The following is a 24,299-nucleotide window of genomic DNA, read 5'->3' on the forward strand; positions in this document are numbered from 1 at the left end:
GTGCTGGGAAGGCTCGGTGGGAACGCGGCGCCGCTGGAAAAAATAACAATAACAATTAAAAAATCACACCCGTGACTCGCCCCTGGTTGATTTGGGGTATCTGGCGGGGGTTGTGGCAGCTGGAGCAGCGCTTGTGGGTGGGAGAGGCAGAGGGGACACCTGGTCGCTGTCCTGCCGTGTCCGAGCTGCCGCACTGTCCCACCATACCAGGTGTCATCAATGTCCTGAAACTTGTGGAAAGCAGAGAGTATGAAAAAGTCCTTCGACGGCACAAAACTGAGCAGAGAAATTGCTAAATCGCTCCATCTCTTCCCCCTTTCCCCACCCCCCCACCCCCGCCCTGGCAGGAGCCACCACGTTATCGCGGCTTTGCTTCCTCCAAAAGGGACGACACCGAATACGTGCTGCCGACGGACGGGTTGACACCGATGGGTTGACACCGATGGGTTGACACCGATGGGTTGACACCCCGTTCTCCAGCTTCGATGCCATGCGGGAGCTGGAGCGCCACGTGCAGCAGGCGTGATTCCGGCAGGCACGGCGAGATGTAGAACAAAACACCGGCCCAAAACCATCCTTTTTTGTAAGGCAGCTTTGGTCAAGGCAATGCCTGAATCTAAAGTCCAAGGGGAACGCTTTCCAGTCTTGCTCCACGTAGTTTCTCGAGGGTTTCTACCCCATAAACAACACCCCGCAGAGCTGATCTGCTGGTGCTTTTGGCAGGACAGGGGGGGGAGGGGGGGGAAATCCCACCGTCACTCGCCTCAGTGAGCCTTTTCCCCTACAGCCTTAGGTCTTGCTCCCTGATAAATAGTGTGAATCAGCCCGAAACACGGTGCTGGCACAGGTTACACTTTAACCCGGAGGAGCGCTGACACGAGGAACCCTTTCTGCTTCTGCTCCATGCCCTGCACCACCAGGGAGCTGCTGCGGCCAGAGATGCCAAAGCAGAGATGCACGGGCTACGCGTTTTCCCCATGTTCACGAAGAAGGGACAAAATTATTCATCGTTTGGGGAGGGAAAACGGGGAGTCTGGTCTGGCTCGTGGTTTTGTCACGTCACGCGTCCCACCCCCCTGAAAAGGAGCTGCCTGTGTCTCTGGGATGGTTTCCTGCCATCCCTGCCTGGCAAATAAGAGTCATCCCTCGCAGGTCATCAACCACGTGAATTCAACTCAACTTACAAAACCTCCCTTTGAAACAAATCGGTCTTGTGCAACGATTCCCTTGCTGCTTCACAGGGCGCAACCCCTGCTTGGTGCATCCCATCCCCGTGCCGGAGCTCCCCTGGGCTGAACAGGTCCCTCGGGGGCTCCACGAGCCCCAAACCCCCTCACAGCAGAGAAGCAGCAAAGGACAAAGCTAAAATGTCCTTAGCACCACCTCAGTGGGGCTAAAAGCACGATCTGGCTGCAGACTGCCCTCGTTTATAGACCGACAAGTCGCTGCAAAATACCCCGCCGCAACCCGCGCGCGTTGCATCATGGCGAGCAGCTAAATAAAACGATGAATCAGACCCGCAGATCTGAGTCCTCCCTGGTACGTAACCTTCTTCGTGGGGCCTCTGCACGGCGGGACAGCTCGTAAGCAGCAGAACCACAAGGCACCGCCAGAAAAATGCTGAGGAACGAGAAACAAGCCGCAAAACGCAGCAAAATGCTCCCGCCTGTCCGATGTCCCTGCCCAGAGAAGGTGGCGGTGGCCCCCGGGCCATCTGCCTGGCACTGGGCAGCTGATTAGGGGCACCCGGGTGGGCTTATCGCAGCCCCTCGCCCGGCAGGGTGGCTGCACCCACGCTGATAAGGCAGGAGTGTCCTGCTGGCAGGTGGGCACCTTCTGGGAACCACAGAAACTGTGGCTTATCAGCAAGATCCAGTGGGATAGATGTCTTTTTTTTTTTTTTTTTTTTTTTTAATTATTATTTTTCTCCGCTTTCCAAAATTGCAAGTTCTCTAACAGCTGAGCAACACCTTGGTTTAGGGTGGGTTTTATTTTATCCTTTACACGACCTGCTGCCACCATCACGGGGCTGCGGGCAGGGGTGCTGGACTGGGGGTGAGGAAGGGGAGCACTGCTTCACCTCCAGCAGCACAATGCCGCATAGCAGTAAATGACAAGACTTTGTAAATTTATTATTTTTTTTAATTTAGCCATTCAGCAGCAGGTAATTGTATTTTTAATGATGGAAAGGAAAAGGCACCCGCTTACGGCACCATGAAAAACATTCACTTTACAGGAGGGATCAGAGCAAATGTATGTTGTTAAGGGCAATATGCTTGCAACCTTATTTCTTTATGTCCCCACAGCCTTTTTTTTTTATTATTTTTTTTTTATTTTTTTGCTAGCTTGCGTGCCAGATGCTTATGCTGGAGGAAGGATGGTTTTCACGTGGGAATTGCCAGCGGTCAGCGAGCAGCGCATCCCAGCACGCTCCCCACCCCTCGTGGTGTGGATGCAGCCCCTTCCTGGCACGCTGGCACTTGACCACCACCAGCCCACCCCCCACCCCCCCAGCCCCATCCCTCCTTGGAAATGTTCAATGCCTTAAAATAAATTTTCAACGATGAGCATGGCCCTCGCTCCACAGAACTGTCCTTAGGTCAAGGGCAGCATCAGCCTGCAAAGATGCCCTGGGAAAGAATCTCTCTGACACCAGCCTGGGTTTTCCTGCCCACCCGGGTGCATTTTGCGATGCTGCCGGGAAAAAGCAGCCAGAGGGAAACAGCAGCTGCTAGGACACCCGATGCATTCCAGTTATTTTTTATCTCTATAGCAAATGCTATAAAAATCAGCCCACAGCACTGTTTTGTCTTCAGGGTGGACTGACCCACTTATTTGAACACCAGCGTAAGGCATCCTCTGCTTTAAGCTCTCGCTGAGCACACCGAGGTGCCAATAGCTCAGGATGGGAAATTCAAGAACATTAATCCCCGCTGCGGTACAAACTCCGAGCATCTCTTTTTGCCTTGATTCACCAGAGCAGCACTCCAGATTGCCCAGGTATTTGTTTCATAGCCAGCATACGCATAACAGATCAACCACAGTGCATTAAGTTGATGCCGGTGAGGGCCATGAGCACGAATGCAAAGTAAATGAGAGAGAATTGAGCTCTAACGATGCTGCCGGGTTATTCCTAAGCCAAAACAGCCAGAATTTGAAAACTCAGCGCCGCAGCTCCACCAAAGCGAGTCAGACACATCCAGCGCCCATTAACATTTATGCAACCTCAGAGGTAAAGGTGTGGATGCGAGGAATTTGGCCTCTGGGTTTTATTTCAGCGCTCACATAATCTGACCTAATTTACCATTACCTGGCTCGATGGATTAATGGGACAGGGAGAGGCAATACCCAATGTGTATAATTAAACCTGCCTTTTGTATAACTTCCTGGACCGAATTTTTTCATCGACTTGCCTTTCTGGTTTGAAGCCCTGGGGAAACAATGGGAAAGGCACAGCACATGCTGGTGGGGCTTTCGGGCTTGACTGGTGGCACTGGGAAGAGGAGGCTGAAAGGACCCCACGGGGTTTGCTGGCTATGGGTACAGCATACTTTTTTTTTTTTTTTTTTTTTTTTTTTTGCTAGCAGGCAGCAAAATTAGATCCGGAAAGGAGGGAGAAAACCCTGGCTTGTCATTCATGGGATGTGTTTAAAGCTGGGGAAATGATCCTGCTCTGCCACTGACTCCTCGTGTGGCCTTGGTCAAATTCTTTAATGCTGGTGGGCTTCACCTTCATTTCTTCTGGGCAAGGTGCTGGGTGGTCAAAAGGCGGTGAGCAAAAAAGGATGGAATGAGGGCTCTGCAGCTGGGGCCGTGGCTGCTGGGCAGCCCTAGCCTGCTGCTACAGTGCAAGCAAAGACAAAATCAGCTTTATTCACCCCAGAACGCGCGCAGCCAGCACGTCGGCTCCGAAATGGGGAGAGGGGTGTTTTTAACAAATAAACACCAAAACGCAAGAAGAAAAGTCCAGCTGGGAGATGCAGCTCAGCCCTGCCTCCTCTTCTACATCCCCTTCACCCCCCCACTGGCCAAAAACCCGGGTGATCCGCCAGGTGCTCGGCTGTGATCAGCGAGGACAGGCGCCCCGCGCCCCAGCTGCTCCCTATCTGCTCGCCCCGCTGCGGGCTGATATTGGGGAGGGTGCGGTGGGGCAGGCGATGTGCTCCCCTGAGATAGGGGCTGGCACCCTGCACACACCTTGCTCAGGCTGTCAGGGTCGACCTGCACGTGTCTTAGAGGCGGTTTCTCCTTTGGAGATGGCTGATGCCCAAATGCCGTCTCCAACGAGCTCTGCCAGGCTGCCCTGATGGGTCTCCATCAAGCTGCTTTCCCTGGGCGCCGAGTCAGAGTGAGCTCGAGGATTTGAGCGGCGTGGCTTCATCCCAGCTTTCCCCCGAATTGCGAAACAAAGCAGGATTTGGTGCTTGGAGGAAACCTTCCTCCTGCGCAAAAACGCTCCCCAACGGAGCATCCGAGCCAGAATCCCGGCTCGCTTCACCAGCGCAAGCAACAAACAGCCAGCGGGGAAGGGTTCAGTCCCACTGGTGACCCCGTTAACGGTGGAACGAAATATATTCACAAACAACTAATATTTAATCCGTTGCTGCAAAGCTTATGCATCTGGAAATAATTAGCACGCACAAAAACAACTTGCGCATTCCTCCCAGGCCTCCATGTTGTGCCGCCTGCAGGCTCTGGCAGCAAAGGTTTGATCGGCAGCTCTCGATTTCAGCTTATTTTTCAATATTTCAAACACCCAGCCCAGCTCAGGCCAACCCCTGGCCTGAGCTTGCCGGTGATGCCAAAATTGCCAGTGATGCCAAAACCACCGTCAGCCCCCAGCAACTCCCCCTCCCCCCCCTCCCCTCGCACAGCTTTTGTGTTTGCATGGTTTGATGGCAGCACTGGTGTGTTTTTTTTTTTAATTATTATTTTTTTTCCCCTCCACAAAGCTTTTGCCGCCGCTGACATGTTCCTACATGTGGCTTCGTCTCTGCAGATGATGGCAGCATCAGGAACCGGCTGCCCTGCAGCAGTTCCCCCCGGAGTCACGAATTGCAGCAACTATATTTTGGGTTGAATTAAGCTTGGAAAGGGACCCGTGGCTGCTGGGGTTTCAGCTGTGCAGCTGGTGGGAGCCCCTGCAAGGTCAGGATGGGTCCCACCAGCCTGATGGTTGAATGCCCACCCTGCTGAGTGAAGCCCTGAAGGGACGTGCTCCTCAAGCTGCTCAGCACCTTCATGGGTTGAGCCCCTGGGACAGGTTTGCTCCCTCGTGCTGACACCAGCTCCCGTGGCTACCCCCGGGGTTCTGCTATCATCTTGCAAAGCAAGAGCAGGTCTAAAAGCTCCTTCTTCTCGGAGGTCCTGTCATTAGCTCAGCACCATTTGCCACCCCAAAGCACCTGCTTTTTTGCCTGAGGCCACATCCAGCCGTGCTAGGGATGACTTGCACGCCCAGCACAGCTTTTTCTGCAAGTTCAATACTGTCTGCTCTGCCCTGGTCCAAACTAACCAGGGATATACACCCCCGGACAGGTTTTGTGATGCTTAAATCCTAAAGAAATCCCAGGTCTTGCCTGTTTTGGAACCCCGTACATGTGCAGCGTGGCTGCCGCCCTCCCTCCAACCCCCAGCAAAGCCCCCTCCCCTGGCCTGCCTGGACACCCTGCCCTTGCTCCATGGGGCTCCATGCATTGCTTTGCCTTAGTCAATATATTTCTACATTGCCTCTCTGAGAAGTTCATTAAAGCACTTTAATTAATGTGAAAAAATACGCTGGAGACAAGCAACTTCTTTCTCAGCACGTGGCAAAGCAGCTGCGGTGAGCCCTGGTGGGAAGCATAGCCCTGACCACACCTGGTTATCTGGTGGTAAAACCCAGCGTGCAAAAATCCAGCGTGCAAAACCCAGCATGAAAACCCAGCGTGCAACACCCAGTGTGCAAAACCCAGTGTGCAAAATCAAGCGTGCAAAACCCGGCCTGCAAAATCCAGTGTGCAAAACCCAGCATGAAAACCCGGCCTGCAAAATCCATTGTGCAAAATCAAGCGTGCAAAACCCGATGTGCAAAACCTGGTGTTCAAAGGTTGTCATGAAAAATCCGATACACAGAACCCAGAGGCGAAACACAGCGTGTGGGCTCAGGGGGTCTCCTCGGGGACAGCTGGGTGCGCTGGTGGCTCTGCGCCCAGTGGGGAAGCAAAAGCCAGAGTGTTTTTGAGAAGAACCAACAGTGGCTCAGGAGGCAAAGATGAAAGTTTCTCGTATGAGAAGCGAAAGAAGAAGAGGAAACACGGCAGAAAATGAACTCGTGTGAAAATCCGCTGCCTTCCACGTTCCCCTCCAGCTAGAGAAGCCCTGCAGAGGATCCTGAGCAGAGCAATGAGGCTCCTCGGTCACATCTGCTTTTCATAAGGGACCAGACCGACAATCCCAGCTCTCCTCCTTCACCCTGGCCACATCTGGGTTCTGTGTGCCCAGTGCGACCGTTGCTTTCAAACGCCAGGAATTTGCATTTCTGGATGCTGCCGTGAAATGCGTGGCGGAGCTGCAATGCTCCTTCGCTTCCAGGCTTCGCACCGTCCGAAGGCAAAGCCTGAACGGGACGTTTCCAGCTGGGACATCCCAAAGGAGCGGCTACAGGGGCATGTGGTGGCCAGACAGACAGGACAGCAGCAGGTACCCAGCTGGCATGAAGAAAATGGCAGCAGCCATCAGGCTGGATGCCCAGTTTTGTCCCAGTTTTCTCCTGCTGGGCTCCAGGGGATGAAGGCGAAGCCTGTAACGCAGCAGATTGTGGCGGCAGAGGGGACAAGAAGCGGTGGAGAAGCCAGAGCAGCCCAGCAGGTCTGGCTCCTTCCCTCCCACAGGTGAAGAGCAACCACAGGGGAGCAATTTCGGACCTTACAGAATCGCCCAGCGTATTGCTCAGCCCTGGAAAAACAGGGTTTAGCCCACGAGAGCTTCCCACAACACCCTCCAGACCTGGACACGCATCCATGGCCAAGCGCCCGGCCGCCCTCCCTGCCGCCGGGAACGGGTCCCGGGGCCGCCCCGTGAGCTGCTGATGAGCAGCAAAGCTCCCCAGCTCTTCTGCCAGGTTATTCCTGTCATTAATAAATTATAGTTGCCAGAATAAACTTGTTCTTTCCCATTCCCAGCCTGGGCACAAGCTGTGCTGCCGCTCAGCGGCAGCGCACAGGAGGGTTCCATGCTTCCCCAGCAGATTTCCAGCCTCTTCCAGGCGAGGAAATATTTTTTTTGCTTGTTTTTTGATGACTATTTTCAAACCAAATTCATTTATTTATGACTTATATACACTTATGACAGGTGCTACCATACCACTGTAAAATGTAGAAACACTTTTTTTTTTTAATTGTATTGTTTTATAAACGTCTGTTTACACCTTTATAGACCGTTTGCAGAGGTGTATCTGCCTGTTGACACCAGACACCCACCCACAGCCACCAGCGCTGCGCACCCAGCGCTGCGCACCCACCGCCGCGCTAAGAATTAACCCAGCGCCGCCCTGGCCACGCCCCCTCGCCCTTCTCCACGCCTCCTCATGCATAACCACGCCCCCTCAGCCGCCGTGGTCACGCCTTCCATCTGGCCACGCCCCCTGGGGAATCCCTTCCCTGCCCACCCCCGCGAAACTCAGCGCCACGTCTATGCGTGCGTGCGTCACGTCTGTGCGTGCTTGCGTCACGTCCGGCGGTGGGACCCGGAAGTGGCGCGGTGGTCGGTTGCTATGCGGCGGGCCGGGAGGCGAGCGCGGCGGTGGCTGCCCCGGCTCACGGGTGGGCAGCGGGGGAGGGGTCCCTCCGTGGGGGAGGCTGCGTGGGGGAGGGCGCTTCGGGGTGGGCGGGGCGGGCCCCGGCCGCCCGTGCGCTTCTGGGGAGCGGAATGGGGTGACACCGGGCCGGGCCTTGCGGCCTGCCCGCTGCTGCGGCCCTGAGGGAGGGACGGGTCTCCTCCTTCTCCTCCGCTGCTCTGCGGGCCACCAGGGCCTGCCCCCCCCCGTCCCTTCCCCTCCTTGCCCCCGCCGGTGCGGGTGGTGGGCGCTGCCCTCAGCGGGGGCGGGCGGCTACGCTGCGTGGCACCTCGGGGAGGTGCTTTCGGAAGGATGGGGCGTGTGTGGAAGGGCCGAGACCAGCTGGGGGGGGGAAGGAGTGAGAGACCTGACCCTGCTGAAGTGCCGGCATTTACCTGGGTTTTTGGTTGTGTTTTCTTTTTTAATTTTGCTGATTTTTTTGTTACATCTGGAGCCTTTGCATTTTGGAGACCGACTTTGCAGAGTTGAAGATACTCTGTTTGTAAAGACCTTGTGTAGCAGGTGCGCTGCTGCCTGGGCCTGGCTTTCTTTTGCCTCCCTCAGCAGAGTGGTGAACAGCAACGGTCCAGGCAGGGTCGGCTAGGGCTGCTTGCCCGAGTCTGTGACCAGTCAGGCTCTGAATGTCTCTGAGGATGGGGAATGCACAGCCTCTTGGAGCAACCTGTCCTGGTGGCCCACCACCTGCACGGATTTATCTTACGTTCACATGGAGTTTCCTGTATTTCAGTTTGTGCCTTTGGCTTCTTGTCCTGTCGCTGGGCACTGCAGAGAAAGGAGTTTGCTTCCCCCTTATGTTCTCCATCTGTAGGCACTGATGAGAGTCATCGCCTCTCCAGGCAAAACAGGCCCGGCGCTCTCAGTCTCTCATCATGTGAGAGATGCTTCAGTGCTTCCATCCTCTCTGCAGACCTCTGCTGGACTTGCTCCAGTAGGTCTGTGTATTTCTTGTCCTGGGGAGCCCCAAACTGGACCTACACTCCAGACGCAGCCTCGCCAGTGCTGAGCAGGGAGGAAGGGTCACCTCCCTCGACTTGCTGGCAGTGCTTGTCATAATGCTGTCTAGATCATCTATGTTTCCTTTTTAATTCAGGAACAGAAAAGCAATGGCTTTGAGAATGATTGATGTGCCTTGTCAGTCTGAGGTGAGCGGCTGATATTTGAACACCAGCTGGTCTTTCTCTCTGCTGGTCATAACCCAAAATGGGGAGGTAAGAATCCCAAAGGACTGTCAAATTAAATTGTGATGTCTTTTGAGTGAAGGACAGTGAACCTCATCATGAATTTATGGCTAATCATGTATTCAGAGGGGGGAATAGCACCTTGACTACACTCAAGCCAGAGCATGAGCAAAGCAAAGCTAGAGCAGAGCAAAGTGAAAAGTTTTGTGAAGAATGTTTGTCCTTAGCTTGTTTCAGAATGCATTGTCCTTCTTTTTGGTAATCAAGTCCCTTTTTAAAGCAGATTATCCTCTTTGAATTTTAGGATCAGCATCTCCTGTTTGCTTCCTGCTTCTTGGCACTTCAGCATCTCTCCGGTAGGATGTCCACGTATTCTCAACACCACTTTGCGACAGATCATTGTGATAGGAATACTTGCTGCTGCTGTCTCTTTGCTTTACTACTCTCTGGTAGTCATCCGCAATAAGTATGGGCGTGCATACAGGGACAAAAGGTTCCACAGGTGAGAGCTGAAAAGACTTTTGTGGAAAGGAATGAAATGTAGTTTTGGTGTGAAAAGGAAAAAAAAAAGGATGAGTTGTTTCTGTAAAACACATGAATGAGGCAGAGGAAGTATGAGCAAAACTTCCTCCTTTTTTAGTGAAGCTTTCCCTATCTAAGCTGATTTTAATTTATCAAAAATTAGCTTTCTGATATCTCTTTCACGTATCTGTAGCAGCTCTGTAAAACTACAGGCACAAAAATATTGATTATGAATTATTTTGGAAATTACTTTGGGAATCTGATTCTTATGGGTGGCGCTTTTTTTTTTTTCCTTCAGCAGCAGTACAATAGTAGAAACTGTGTGATTCCTATAATGAAAACTGTCATCCTGTTTCGAGTCTGATGTTGAGAAAAACTTCCATGTGGAACTTAATTGCCACGTAGTAATGCCTAGTTTTCTTCTAGATATCTTGCCCGAGTAACTGACACTGAAGCTACAGATACAAACAACCCCAATCTGAACTATGGCATCGTTGTGGACTGTGGCAGCAGTGGCTCTAGGATTTTCGTGTATTGTTGGCCAAGGCACAACGGTAATCCACATGACCTGTTGGACATCAAACAGATGAGGGACAAAACCAGAAAGCCAGTGGTTATGAAAATTAAACCAGGTACTGAAAAGAAATTAATTATAGATGCGATTTTCTAGGTAGTTGCCTATCCTAGCTTTGTTTTTTCAACCCCTATACTTAAAATGTCTGGGTAAAGGGTACTTGAGAGCTGTCAGCGTGGCACCCCTCCACATTTCTTTGGGTTTGGTTGCAGAGAGCTTTCTTCAGCTTTAAAGCTTGAAACGTGACACTGACAGGCAGGAGGTAGATGATCCTCTGTGGAAACAGACAGTTGCCAGTTCGGTTGTCAGTTAACTTGGTTCTGTTTATCTAGTGAATAAATAATTGGCTTTCTGTAAAGCTGTTTGAACCAATCATACATTACCAGTTTGTATCTAATACGGGGTTTTGTTTATGGTTAAGAGGATGATGAATTGTTAGCTTAATTCTTATCTTCTTACTTCTGTGTTTGATTCCCTGGGTTTGGCTTTGGGTTGTTAATTTCTCCTCTGTGTGTTGGTTATCTAGTTTTCCAGGAAACGCGCAAAGCTTGAGTTGCTTCACTTTTGTGTTTATCTGTTTCACTAGGCATTTCGGAGTTTGCCAGCTCTCCTGAAAAGGTCAGTGATTATATTTCTCCACTTCTGAGCTTCGCTGCCCAACATGTGCCACGTGCAAAACACAAAGAGACTCCTCTTTATATTCTGTGTACCGCGGGAATGAGGATTCTGCCGGAAAGGTTATTGGCTGTCTTATTTTTAGCATTTAGAATAGTGATCCTGCTGTGTCAGACTACTTTTTCACTGTTCAAAATGTAATTTTGCAGCCAGCAGAAGGCAATACTTGAAGATCTGCTCACTGATATTCCTGTGCGTTTTGATTTTCTGTTTTCGGACTCACATGCAGAGGTTATTTCAGGGAAACAGGAAGGTAGGTTAATGTTGGAAAAACTGTCTTAGAAATGTTTATTACTTTCACGGCACAACTTGGATAATTTGGGTTTTTTTGTTGTTGCTCTTGGAAATTCTGCTTTGGTTGAGAGACCTTATTCCTCAGTAGCAACATATGGATTGTGGAGATGATCATCTGCTGTGATCTTCTAACTTGTCTAAATGTTTTCTAATTGGCAGCAAAAATAACTTAAATGAGTTTAACAGGAATTTGAGTCCGTTTTCTCTGGCTTTGTGGAGGGAGGGGTAAGGATAAGTCACAACATTCTTGAGGGAAGCAACTCTGCAGGGAAAACTGGTTTCTAAAGGAGTGATGTTTTGACACGATCAGATCACAAGAGCCTTAAAATCACTTCAAAGGCTAACATGCTTTCTTCCGAAATTTAGACATCAGACTGTCTTCAGTATGTTGAATTAGGTTTTGTGTCTAGCCTTGACTTGGGAGAGGAGGACTAGAATAACTTGCCAGGAATGTTTAACATGTTTAACTTCTAAGTGTTTTATGTAATTAAATATGAGCAGTGATATATCTTAACTCATATGCAAAATATCCCTCTTTGTTTTTAAGATGATAAGTACCAGACATTCCTGAAATGTCCAAATATGTTTTCTTATGCCTCTAGGAGTATATGCATGGATTGGCATCAACTTTGTTCTTGGAAGATTTGAACATACAGATGATGGTAAGTATTTGTGAATTGGATCTTAGGAAGGACTTCCCTGGTTTTAAGACAGATATGTTAGTGAATAGCATGTGTGTAGATGCTACTGTTGGCTTAATTTCTTTGTGAAATGTCAATGATCTGCATTGCTACATAAAGTTAACCAGCAGTAGTGTATTGCTGCTTTAGGCCCACCCTAGTTTTATTTCTCGCTGCATTTTCATTGTTTTATCCAGAGGATGAAGCGATTGTGGAGGTGCACGTCCCAGGCAGCGAAAACAAAGAGGCCATCTTTCGTAAGAGGACAGTGGGTATTCTTGACATGGGCGGAGTGTCGACTCAGATAGCATACGAAGTCCCTAAAACTGTAAGCTTTGCCTCTTCGCAGCAGGTTATTATCTGTGCAACTTTCTTCTTTTCCTTTTGATTTATTTTAATGCATATTTGTTGTTTTGTTTTCTTTGTTTTGAGCCCTATTCTTCATTACATCACATTCCAAAACCAAGGCAAGAGAAGATGGCAAATACGAGTCCTTCATCAGCTAAGCAATTCATTTGTGTTTTGTTCATTCAGAAAGTTAATTTCTATTAGTAGAGTTTGCCACTGATTTTTAAATCTAAGTGGACCTGCATTCTTTATGTGCGTGGCTGTCTGTGTGTACAACTTTTAAATTTGTGTTACACTTCAGAGACTATTCTGGAATTTAGAAACCTAAAGTTGTGTGGTGGTTCTTATGTAAGAGCTTATGTAAGATATGACTCCTTCCTTTTAAGTTGGGTTGGTAGAAACGGGAGTAACAGGACATGGGGGTAATAGTACAGTTTATTCAAATACCACCTGTATCCTCAGCACAGTTCATCGGCTGTAGGAAGCAAATTTCTTTGTTACAAGTCTTAAATGGAACATAAACTGCTCTAACTTGAGTCCACTAAGTTCTAGAGTAATTCCTTGATTTTTGAAGTTGGATAACTTCCCGTTAACTTAATTGAGAAATTATCTAAAGTAAGAATAGCCTAAAAGCCCTATGTTTTGACTCTTCAATGCACTGTTACAATGATGTATTTTTTTTTTTAAGTCTTCCTGTGAAATGACGTGTTTTCATTATTACAGGTTTTAATAACTACACTGCATTTCAGACAGATGCTCTAACAAATCATTTGGGCTGTTAAACCAAAGTATGGGCCTTTAGATTCAGAGCAGATTGCCCCAGTCAGATATGAATTGGAGATAGGAAGAATTGAGGATGACTGTTGTATGTCTCTATCTGAACATAAACCAACATAAAATAGATATTCTGGTCCTGGAACCTGTCCAGGTTCCCACAGAATGACAAGAGTCAAACAACTGTGGCGCTTACAGTGCTAGTGCTGGTTTTCATTTACAACATCAGTTGGAAGCTCTGCAAGGTTACGCTGTATTTCTGAGAGCATTCTGCACCAAGTGCTTCTGCTACATATCTCTTAAATATCCGAAAAGCTACTGCAAGTGACAGATGTATGGTATGTGAAGAGAGCTGAGTGACTGACAGGTCTCCTGAAAAGCTTGAGAGCTCCAGATTGGAAAATGAAGAACAGCTCTGCTGGGCAGAGCATAAATCTACCTAGCCGAGCGATTGGTAGCGTGGGGACTCGGTCAGAAGTGGTAGCATAGAGATAAATAGCCACAGCACGTACTTTTTCACAGTGGAAGATAGTTCAGGGTCCAGAGCAGCAGTTCCTGGCCTTTGCAGTTCCTTGAGTATCGGTAGTGATAATGCAGTTCTCTGCAATCAATATGGTTTGTTCTCCCTATGAAGTGGAAGGCAATGTGGACCTTGTGAAAAGGAAAATAGATGAGTAAGGGGTGAAGCTTAAAGACGTCAAGGGAGTCCAGTTGTCCAAAGAACTCATCTTTTAATCTTGGTGCTTGTGTACCTACAGGAAGAAGTAGCCAAAAACTTACTTGCAGAATTCAATTTAGGCTGCGATGCTCATCAAACCGAGCATGTGTACAGAGTCTACGTTGCAACGTTCCTTGGCTTCGGAGGAAACGCAGCACGCCAGAGATATGAAGACAGTCTATTTACCAGTACAGTGCTGAAAAACAGGTAGCTGGCTGTGGTCACTTGGGGATATGGCTTCTGTGCATCACTGAGCTCAGTAACCCCCTAACTTGAATATATTTAATAGTGTCCTGACATAAAACTTGATTTTTACAGCATGCTGCGTGCAATGCTGAAGTTTCTTTAAATGAGGATGCTTTGCTTTGATGCTGTCCTATCTCAGAGCTTGATGTTTCTGATACGCAGTTGTTACTGTGCTTCCTCTTTTATACAGGCTGCTGGGCAAACAGACTGGAATGACTTCTGATTCACCCTACCTTGATCCTTGCCTGCCCTTGGATGCTCAGGATGAGATCCAGCAGAACGGACAGATAATGTATTTGCGGGGAACAGGAGACTTTAATCTGTGTCGTGAAATTATTCAACCGTTCATGAATAAGACTAATGAAACGCAGACGTCTCTTAATGGTGTCTATCAGCCTGCTGTGCACTTTCAGAACAGTGAATTCTATGGTTTCTCAGAGTTCTACTACTGCACCGAGGACGTGTTACGCATGGGAGGAGATTACAATGCTGCTAAATTTACTAAAGCCGCAAAGGTAAAGTCTTTTTGAGATAAAGTTTTTGCAATTCAAAATAGCTACTCTCTAGAAGCGTGTTTTATTCTGAGAGTCTTGCAAGAAAACTCCTCCTTCAAAGGGCCAACATCCTTCTACCCTGCAATGAACTGTTACAGGGCTTCTCTTTTCCTCAGTAGGTTTACTTTTAGGATAATTGTTTTAAGGCACAGTAGTAAAATTGACCGTAGAGGGAATGGGACTCACGGTAGTCAAGTTCCAGCAGAATTATTGATAATGGGGAAATCCATGCTGCTTCCACCCCTTGCTGCTTCTTAGGAATGTCTTGGTTCTTGTTAGAAAAAGATCCTTTTCCTCTTGCTACATTTTGTACCAGTTTCCCAGGTGTTACTCTTAACAGGGATCTGTTGGGGACATTTTAAAGTAAGGCTACTTCTCCTGAAGTAGAAGAGTATGACCTGCTTTGTCAATGCCCTAAAAATCAGTTGTCTTGGTTTTCATCTCAGAGTATGTGACCAAAGAGTTTTAAGTGCTACTGAATATTAATTCAACCACAAATGCCAAGTATGGATCAAAATGTTACAGAAGATACTGTGAAATTTGTGATCTGACTTACTAGCAGTACAAGGGAAGCTGTTACTTTTGAGTTTTCTAGCTTTTGGTATTTACAGAGCATCTTCTTTACTGGCATTTTTTTCTTCTCAAGGCAGAAGCAGTGTTGAAGTCTGTCTTTTGTTGTGTTTTTGTGTTTTTTTTTCTTGAAGGATTATTGTGCCACTAAGTGGTCTGTCCTACGGGAACGTTTTGACCGTGGTCTTTATGCATCACATGCTGATCTCCACAGATTGAAGTAAGTATTTGTGTTTGTACAGCAAATTCATTCATGCAGAGTTGCCAGGGAGAGCTCAAGGTCATGTCCAAATGACCATTCAATTAAATCATTGAAAGCGTGAATATAACCTTAAATATTGCATCAGCCATAAAGAAAGTACTGATAATTGTGTCTTAATTGTACTCCCCAGTCCTCTGGAACACTGTAACTGCTGGCCTGACCTTATGCCACTCTTTCTGTAGGTACCAGTGTTTTAAGTCTGCCTGGATGTATGAAGTATTTCACAGTGGCTTCTCTTTTCCTGTGAGTTACAGCAATTTGAAAACAGCTCTGCAGGTTTATGATAAAGAGGTGCAGTGGACCTTGGGAGCCATACTTTACCGAACACGGTTTTTACCTTTAAGGTACCAGTTGTTTTCTCACATGTCTGGAAGGAGCAGTTGGGTGGAAGGTATGGAAGTTCTGTGAAGGGAAGAGGTACGGTGATAGCAAAGCAGCTGACAGATAGGGGGAGACAAGATGTTGCTTCTAGAGCATCATATATAACCTCAGTGCATATTTCAGGCAGCTCAAGTAATGCTTGATAAAGACTGTTCTACTATAATGGGCTCTGAGGCAAAGTTAGGTTTGCAACTGATGTCTGTTGTCCCTTTGATTCTTTTCAGAGACATCCAGCAAGAAAACTTCCGTGGAAGTCACTCCCACTGGAGGAGCTTCTCCTTTGTTTACAATCACTATTTGTTTTTTGTCTGTTTCCTGATTGTGCTGCTCTCCATCCTGCTCTACCTGCTAAGGCTCAGACGGATCCACAGGCGAATGTTGCGTAACAGCTCATCTACTTCCCTATGGATTGAGGAAGGCCTCCCACCACAGAAGATTGCAGGACCCTGATGAGATGCTGTGATGGAGAGCTTTTGTTGGACTTGCTACGCAAAAAGCCATTTTTGCCTCAGGGTTCCTCCTTTTTGTCCCTTTAAACCATTGAAGAAGCAGATTGCCCAGGGTGTGTAATACAGCTAGGCTTTGGAAATATGGGAAAATGGGGTCAATTTGGCTTAGTCTCGTTAGACAATATCTGCCAAAAATTATTAGTTTGTTTTTAATATTGCACTTTTGTGTGTCACGGGACGAGCAAAGGCTCGTCACCAGTAAATGAGTATCAGCAGCTTAAGCTATGTATGGTAAGGGAATGAGTGTGAGTTCTCATCCTTTGGGTGAGACTGTGAAATACTGTTAGCTAGGATGAATGAGGACTGTTTTTATCTTCTTTTCCAGATTCCAGGATTGATATCACTTGACTTCTCAATTCTGAGTCTCCTCAGTCAAAGAAAAGGAAGTGCAGGGTTTTCAAAAGCAGTAAGAAAAAAAACCTTTTAGGACAGCTTATCTGATTTTATATTCTGGAATAAGTACTCTAATGGAGAAGAAAAACCTATTGCACCCAATGCTGTGCTTCCACAAAATGGCTTAAATCAGTTTTGTTTTTATTTGTGACAGTTTCCCCTTTTGTCTTGGAAGCTATAGCCTCATAGTGGCACAAGTCACTACTTTTTAATCCTTTATTTCTGTTTCATAATCATTCAGAGATCTCCCTGAAATTCCAGTAGGGTGAAGAGAACTGGAATATGCCTAGGTTCTTGTTTCTGCTACAGTAGACATGCACAGTGTCTTTTTTTTTGTTTGCTTTTTGAGTACTCTGATTTGTTAATTTATATTTTATTTAAAACTGTTAATTTTACTTGAAAGTAAATTTGTCCATGATTAAAAGTGGGATTTATATGAACTTTTGGTGTATGGATATTTTATTGCACATTATCACTTCTGTTCTCGCTGTTTGTATCCAACTGGCAAAACTTTCTTCTCTTCTAGTAGGTGTGAATATGCTGGAAAACTGGATGCTGTTTCCATTATTGGAGAGCTAGACAAGCTGATACCTGGTTTTTTTGTCGTGCTTGAGGTGCAGTTTGTTCATCTAAAACTCCAGATACTTTGAATTGTTTTATTGTCTTCTTTTGATATGCTTGCTTTTGCCTTTGAATAGGAAATTCAGGCTTGATCTGCTGAACTGCAGCTAAACTTAGGTGCTAAATTTCCTGCTCCTTCCATCCAGTGTCTGGTAGATGGCTGTGTTGCAGTCATGAGAATTAACTGTGTATCTGGTGGAATCCTGAAACAGCAGCGGAATCTTTAACTGAATGTTCAGAAATAACAAACAGGGTCTTCCTCTTATAAAGGATTTTTTTGTGCCTGGCAAATCTAAGCACTTCAGCTCAGGGTCTGTTTTGTGTTTTGCTATTTTTTGAGCGCCATCTGAGCGAACGCTTAGATAATATACTTCTCACTTCTGATGTCTGAAACTGTGGCACAAACTTGTTGCACTTGTAGGCTGATAAGAATTATCAGAAAACTGACACTGCCAATTGTTACAGAGCCTGTACTTCCTGTTCCTGAGATGCCTAAAACTAGTGTACAGAGCCTCTAATTGAGTGCTTAGATAAAGCAGCCCCCTTTGGACAAGGGCTGATGTTAGTGGTAAAGTGGAGAGGAAGTATCAGTGTGTGACTTTGCAAAATCCAGGCAGATACCAAGCATCCCTTAACAGAAGAGATACTGTCTCAGATGCAGCAAGCAAAAAAAAAAACCCCACCCAACCCAATCTAAAAAATGCCAACAAAAAAACTTAGGAAAATCATAAAAGTATTAAGTTGAAAGAACAACGTTTCAGACCTGAAATAGAATTTCGTTTTAGATGCTGCATCATTTTCTTCTTAGCAAAGTTCTGAACATGTAAGAGAATGCAAAAAATAAAATATCTTAATATATAACTTTAAAATTGATTCTTTAATAGAATTAGAAGCTCATTTTTATTGAGTTATGGACAGTCATGGGAAAAAATCCTATTCTGGCCTTAACTAAGGCAGTATAAATATTTTTTAATGGAAAAACAATTGTCTAAAGTTATATAATATGTCATGCTTGAACCAACTGCAGGGTTTCGACGTTGCTTTCTTATCTTGTAGGATGGACAACCTGGGACTGTGCACAGTGGAGTATGTGTTTTGTGGGCCCCAGAGCTTAAGAAGATTTTGGTAGAGCAAGCTGCAGCTGGGAAGCTTGGTGCATGCACTAGGGACAGGTACAGCATTGGGGTAATGGAGACAGATTGGTCTTGTGCTTACGTAAAGCATCGTGTGCCTGCTTTAGGGTTTCCGCACTGGGGAATGAAGATATGAAGCAGGAGTGTTTGGAATGTGAAGAAAGATATGATGAATGGTGGTGAGAAAGTGATCAGGAAAATGGGACATGAATGGGCAGGAAGCTTCCCACATACCAGTGATGGCTCTGCAGTGTACACTTTTTTTATTTTTTCTTTTTTTTTTTATTTTCCCCTTCACTTATTTTCTGCTCCAGGATCCTAGCAGTATTGTCCTGCTTTTTCTAGTGATTTGGTTCAGGAAGGGCAGAATAAAAATAATCCAATACACAATTTCCTCCTGTAATGGTAAAAACATACTGCCAGCAGATATTGGTGGTGGGAATAGCTACTGTTCGTTTAAAAATCTAAGCAGTGCATGATAAAACAGATTCAAACAAGTCTAAGGCCTAGAAACAAACAAGTTTTCTTCATTCATGCAAAATAGGGCACAGAGGCCTGTTTTATATCTGTATTTTTCCCCCTTATTCAGATATCAGGTGGTAAACTGGTTGATAAGGTAAGCAGGTGTCAGGGTGCTTCAGAATGAGGCAGGGGGGGTGGGGTGGTGTGTGTGGGGGTGGGGACAACACTATCTTCAAAACTAAAACCAGCTGGCTCTTAATCTGCTTTCCTAAATTCTTTAAGGTCTTTAAGAAATACCATTAGATGTTCAGCTGCCCCTCCCTGTGCAGGAGAAGGGTCAATTTGTCATGGTAATGCCAGTCACTGAGCATCACTTTCACAGCTTGGGTTTTTGTTTTTTTTTTTTTTTTTACTTCAAAATAAACTCTCTTCCCCCAGTTGTTTCTTGGATTTGTATTTCTTTATGCAGGTTTTCTGCTGCATTATGTCTTTACGGTTGTGATGGTAACTGAAAGATTTGAGGGGAATGAGCTGAGTTTCTTTAAACTGACTCTCAGCTGTTCCATCTTGTGATCACAGAGCCTCACACCCTGGCAGGAGTACAGTGAGCTTCAAGGGGCTGAGTACACTGGGAAAACAGCACTGGGACCCTGTTTACTGCCAGCAAGCTGGGAGTTAAGCCCTTTGATCTCACGCAGGTATAGGGGGCACCTGGAGAGACAGCTGAGTTAAATTAAATTTTCTAAAGTTGCACAGGGGAGAGCCATCATACTCATTAGGAGCAAGAGCCTGTAAGGGCTGGGACAGCATCGGTCCAAGGTTGGAATGGATGGTGTTGTGCTCTGGTCTCGTGCTCTTTACACATGTCGCTGCTTGTCCATGGTATTCCAGTTTCAAAGCTTTTGGCCTTGTTGGAGGAGGGGTGCGATTGTGCTTCCATTGCTGTAGACCCCCCCAGGGAAGGTGCACTAGGTCCCTCTGTGGAGGGGAGCAATGTGTGCAGTGGTTTGTAGTGGGGTAAAACTGAGCCTAAAACTGGCTGCTGGCTTTGGATGGATTGAGCAGCAGTCCTGAGGTGGATTGCTGTGGCTTGGAGAGGAGTGAGTGTGTTGAGAAGAATTTCAGCAGATTCTTAGGCTGTGGATCTCAAAAGACTGGTTATCCTTGGTCTGTGCCTTTGGAAAGAGTAGAGCACTGATGGCTTGGAATCTCTGGTTTCTGCTTCTTTTTCAGGAGGTGATTTTAAGCTGTAACTGGAACGTGCTTGGGTTTGGGGCATGGAGGAGAGGCAGGTTTTTGTCCTGGGAAAATGTGTTTTAGAAGAAAGGACATTAAAAACCAGCTTTGAGTACCAGCCTGACCATCAGGGCGGTGTAGGGCAACAAAATAGTGCTGAGCACGTTGGTCTGACTTTTTATGTATGTACAGGCTTGTAGCGTGATCAGAGAGTGTGTCTGTGCAAGGAAGCAACTGGAGCACCCTGCGGATCACTCTGCTCCCATAGTCTCGCTGCTGGTGTGTCTGTGAGGCCAGTGGGATGGCCTGTGGGGTAGGATTGGGACTGGTAACGGTCTGCTCCTCACGGGTACCTTCCCTGGGGTGCTGCGGATTAACGGGTAACCAGGCTTTGGCAGCCCAGTGCCGGGGGGAGCTCGAGCCACGCACCGTCCTTCTGCCTAACGCGGTGCAAGATTTCAGCGCGTCGACCGCGTGAGGCCCATCCTGCGTGGGCTTTGTGTGAGTTCATGGTGTGTTAGTGTTTGCTATATCAAGGCTGACAGATGCGCGGGTGCCTTTAATTGCTTTAAGAGCCCACAAGGCATTTTCAAAAGCAATCAGCTAAGTGCCAAACTTAAACGCCTGGATATACAAGACTTGCTGGGCTTTTTGGTGTTTGAACTATCCTGTGGCAAGTGTTTGCAAATTCAGCTCTTAGCTTCTTTCAAAACCTGGCTGTAGCATCCCAATAATTAGAATGTGTGTGTGGTGGGTTTTTATTTTGTTTAATTTTATTCCCCCTCCTTTTCCCCTCTGCCCAGGGGTTTGCACGATGGGGCAGGGGTTCTGGAAGAGGAGGAAGAAGTTTGTGACATCTCCTGAGGAGGAGACTGAAGCCATATTATTCTTGCAGCTCTTTTTGTAGCTCCAGATGAATGGGGAGGGGAAAAAAATAGGAAATCTTTCCATCTCATCCCTGGATGAGTGTGCTCCAAAGAGACTACACGAAGCAACAACACCAGGAGAAACGTGATTCCTTCAAGAGACTTAGCAATACCTGTTTTCACTCCGTGCATGTTTCTGAGCTCAGATTCCCAGGTCACAATGGTAATGTTTATCTGTTTGTGTTTGTTTCTGCATTAACATGCTTTATTTTCTTTCTTCTGCTTCTCCTATTCACCTTGTCCTTTCTCCGGGTCCATTAAGGGCAGGTAAGGCATGCAGAAAAGCACAGAGGGGAGGCGAGGGCGCTGCTCTTTGACCTGTCCCAGTGACCTGGAATGGACAGGCAAATGATACTGAAGCTTCTGGCTTTATGGCCTTTTAAATGTATCACTCTTCTTTTTGTTGTTGTGTGTTTGTGTGTGGAAAATGTCCAAAGCAAATAAGGCCAAACGTGGCCCCTAATGGAAGAAGTGGTTGGGAGACAAAGGTATACCCATGAGAAGGGTGATGTATGATGGAGAGGGTGGGGAAGGGAGGAAGAACATGGCTTCTCCAGGAACACCAGCCCGAAGGAGGCAACCCTGCAGCTTGTGGAAACAAAAGGTTTTTCTGTCTCCGCAGCACTTAGCGAAGGGGATGGACAGTCAAGAACAGTGACTCGGTGGCATGCCTGATCGGGGGCACCTTGTTCTTACTTGTCCTATTGTTTTTGCCATTGTTGCTACTAAATAATGCATGAAGCTCATTGAAAGCTGAAATGAGCCTGGTGAGGGCTTGCTGTGTCCCTCTCCCTGGGCACCTGCCTCTGTGTGTGTAGTGTTCAGGGGACCTGGTCCTGACCGTTGTTTTTCAGGTCACCCTCCCTTTGTTTAAAGAATGGGAGAGCGACAATGACTTTCTCGCCTGCTTGTGCTCCAAGGTCTTTGGATTTGTCGGCGGTGGTGCTGGGAAATTGCTTGGGATTGGGTTCGCAGCGTCTTCCTAGATGGTGAGTGATATGTGTTGCTGGAGATACTTTTTAGAGCCCTGATCTTCAAAAGGGAGCGCTCAGCACACTTGTACCAGGCAACAGACAAATGCACTGAAGGCACAAATGTGATGTCCAGGTTTTCTCGAACTCCAAATGCTTTCCAGGGTCCTGGAAGTTACTAGCTCTACATTTCCTGCTACAAGTAATGTGCAGAGCAGGGCAGGATTTGAACCTACAGATGTTTTCTATTCCTAGGTCTCATATGTATGGCACTTTACCAGCATTTCTCTTCAGCTGATAACTCCAGTGGTGACTTGCAAACAAGATTCCAAAAGTGCCAGTTTTTTTCCCCATTAGGCGGGCTCTCTAGGTTGCCATGGCCAAATTTTGGCAGGCAGGAGTAAATAGCAGAAGGCAGTAACCTCAGGTAACTCTTAGGGTATCACCTGCCACAGAAGCTGAGAGTCCTTAGCTCCTAGCTGATCACGTAGATGTGAAGGGTGTTAATGAAAGAGTGTGTAGTGCATCTCCTACGTAGCAGTTCCCTCCTGCTACTGTTCCTCACTCCTGCATCCCACGTCCTGGCCTTGCAGCGAGCCCTCTTGCAAATTCAGCAACTGGAGTCTCTGTCCTTGAACTAATTGTTCAAGTTTCTGCGTAAGAACAGAACCACTAGCAGAGACTGTCCTTGTTAGGACATGTTCTTTGGCCTGTCACAGTGAATCAGCACAAAAGATGTTAAAACAGATGTTTCCATAATGCCTTTTAAGGATGAAGAGGGATTTGCTGCATTTGCCTGGGCGTAATGGAGACCGGTATGCTGTGTTCTTGAGCATCCTCCCCCTTTTATAACCAAACGGCTTAATTCTCTTCCAATTCCTCCCCTCTTCTTCCTTTCTCTTGGACATAGCTTTCTCAATCGCAGCAAAATAAACCCTGGCAGACGGGATGGGAGGCCAATTCTATCCGCTCAGTGCCCTTCAGGGCAAGAAGTCCCCCCTCTGGCTCTTGACCCCCTGGACACAAGGTCCGTGTGTGCAGGGGCTCTGCTGGTAGGAGGGGGACTCTTGCCATCTAGTGGGAGGGGATGGTAAGCCTCCAGGACCTCCGTCATTCCGCAGGATAAGACAAAACTTTCCCAGATATTTTTTTTCCCCCTCTTTCCCAGATTTTTAGCATGCGAGTTATTTCACTGCATGTGTGGGCTTAGCTCGTGCTGCTTTCCCACGGTGTTGTCATTACCTCACATTGGTGAAGCTGGATTTCTCAAACTCCTTTTCTAGAGATCTCACTCTTTCCACTTTTTTTTTTTTTTTTTTTTTTGGGGGAGGGGCGCAAAACTTTGTTTGCACCCTTCCATACTCATCTCCCAGATGGCTGAGTTGCACAGAGGGAATCTGTCAGGAGCCTGTTGTGTATGGGGATGGATGTTGGTGCCTGCAGGAGGGAGATGCTCTATGCCACCTGCATTTTGTCAGGAGATTGCTTGGGGGAAGTTGCCTTTCAACAGCTGACTCCTTGAATCAGCGCTCAAAGACAGCTAGGATCTCTGAGTAATTGCTCTTAGAGATAGAGAATGAAAAAGGACTTGCAAAGTGCCTTGTGCCTGCGTCTTCCTTGGCCTAGGAAATCCAGAAGCTCACATTCCAGTTGGGAGTTTTCAGTACTAACTGGCCTCCCCCCGGCACATTTCCTGGAAGGTTAAAGAGAAATACAAGGAAGATGTATGTGCTGCTCTATTGTTCAAACTGCTTGGGACTGACAAGGAACAGTTGCTGTCGTGTGCAAGAACAGCCATCCCCCCTGACCCCCTGTGCCTGCTGCAGAAGTATATCTGCCTCAAATATTTCTTGGAGCTTCAGGTTTTCACCCACCCTGGTGTATGAGCCCTTCGGCTGCTCGGAGGTAGCTGTAGTTAATAGATGTTGAAGGTGCGTTACTCTCTAGATGATGCATCAAGCTGAGAGCTGGAAGATGTGGGTCTACCATAGATCTTCTACGAGTCTGGTGTGCGCTTCTGTTCCCATGGGCCATTTGTTAAGAGTCTGGACTTGAGCAGAGATCTTGTTTCGGAATGTTTTCGTAGAACGTTGAGGTCAGCTGTGCCTCTTAGTGAGTTAATTTGAGTTGCAAGGCTGAGAAGTTACGAGGCCTGAGAGGATTTGAGGGGGTGACTCTGCATAGTGTGGAAAAACAAGCGAGCGGTGGAAAGTGAGCATGATGTCATTGTCTGCATTGCATTGACCATTACACTAGAACACATGCAGAGGGAGAGAAAGAGAGATCTCAAAGGATTGAGGTTGTTTTTTAGAGAAAACAAACCTCGTTTTGCTGGCTGCAAAAGAGCTGTGTCATGCAAGGGTCTCTCCCTGATAAGAAGCAATGCAAGTTTGTCGTCCTTTCAACAGCAACTAGTAGTAACCAAAGAGCAGGGG

At 47.2% G+C, this 24,299-nt stretch overlaps 2 protein-coding genes across 14 annotated transcripts in view; both read left to right on the plus strand.

Annotated features, from left to right (window-relative positions):
• The first annotated feature begins 7,680 nt into the window (after positions 1 to 7,680).
• On the plus strand, positions 7,681 to 16,955 carry ENTPD4 (ectonucleoside triphosphate diphosphohydrolase 4). Of its 8 annotated transcripts, XR_013924630.1 has the most exons (14): positions 7,682 to 7,802; positions 8,928 to 8,979; positions 9,320 to 9,517; positions 9,964 to 10,169; positions 10,698 to 10,848; positions 10,936 to 11,039; positions 11,683 to 11,742; positions 11,958 to 12,112; positions 13,641 to 13,807; positions 14,037 to 14,361; positions 15,105 to 15,190; positions 15,415 to 15,576; positions 15,838 to 16,175; positions 16,448 to 16,955. XR_013924630.1 is itself a non-coding variant. In XM_080370417.1 (13 exons), the coding sequence occupies exons 2-13, from the start codon at positions 8,960 to 8,962 to the stop codon at positions 15,930 to 15,932; spliced, it is 1,776 nt and encodes a 591-aa protein (XP_080226543.1). In that variant the 5' UTR covers positions 7,681 to 7,802; positions 8,928 to 8,959; the 3' UTR covers positions 15,933 to 16,955. The 8 variants fall into 8 exon arrangements, 7 of the variants coding, with proteins under 7 accessions (XP_080226543.1, XP_080226544.1, XP_080226542.1 ...); XM_080370417.1 differs by having other exon boundaries at positions 7,681 to 7,802; positions 15,415 to 15,623; positions 15,838 to 16,955; XM_080370418.1 differs by having other exon boundaries at positions 7,681 to 7,802; positions 15,415 to 15,475; positions 15,838 to 16,955.
• The window catches only part of LOXL2 (lysyl oxidase like 2), a 67,293-nt gene continuing 59,421 nt past the window's right edge, over positions 16,428 to 24,299 (plus strand). For 2 of the 6 annotated variants that reach the window (XM_080370405.1, XM_080370409.1), the window contains exons 1-5: positions 16,428 to 16,528; positions 17,042 to 17,129; positions 18,193 to 18,308; positions 20,863 to 21,056; positions 21,748 to 21,882. The gene's annotated coding sequence lies outside the window, so the exon portion shown is untranslated. The remainder of the gene's footprint in view (positions 16,529 to 17,041; positions 17,130 to 18,192; positions 18,309 to 20,862; positions 21,057 to 21,747; positions 21,883 to 24,299) is intronic. The other 4 variants (XM_080370408.1, XM_080370410.1, XM_080370411.1 and 1 more) reach the window with 3 other exon arrangements.

Source organism: Falco punctatus, assembly GCF_963210335.1.
Source record: "Falco punctatus genome assembly, chromosome: 20".
NCBI lineage: Eukaryota > Metazoa > Chordata > Aves > Falconiformes > Falconidae > Falco > Falco punctatus.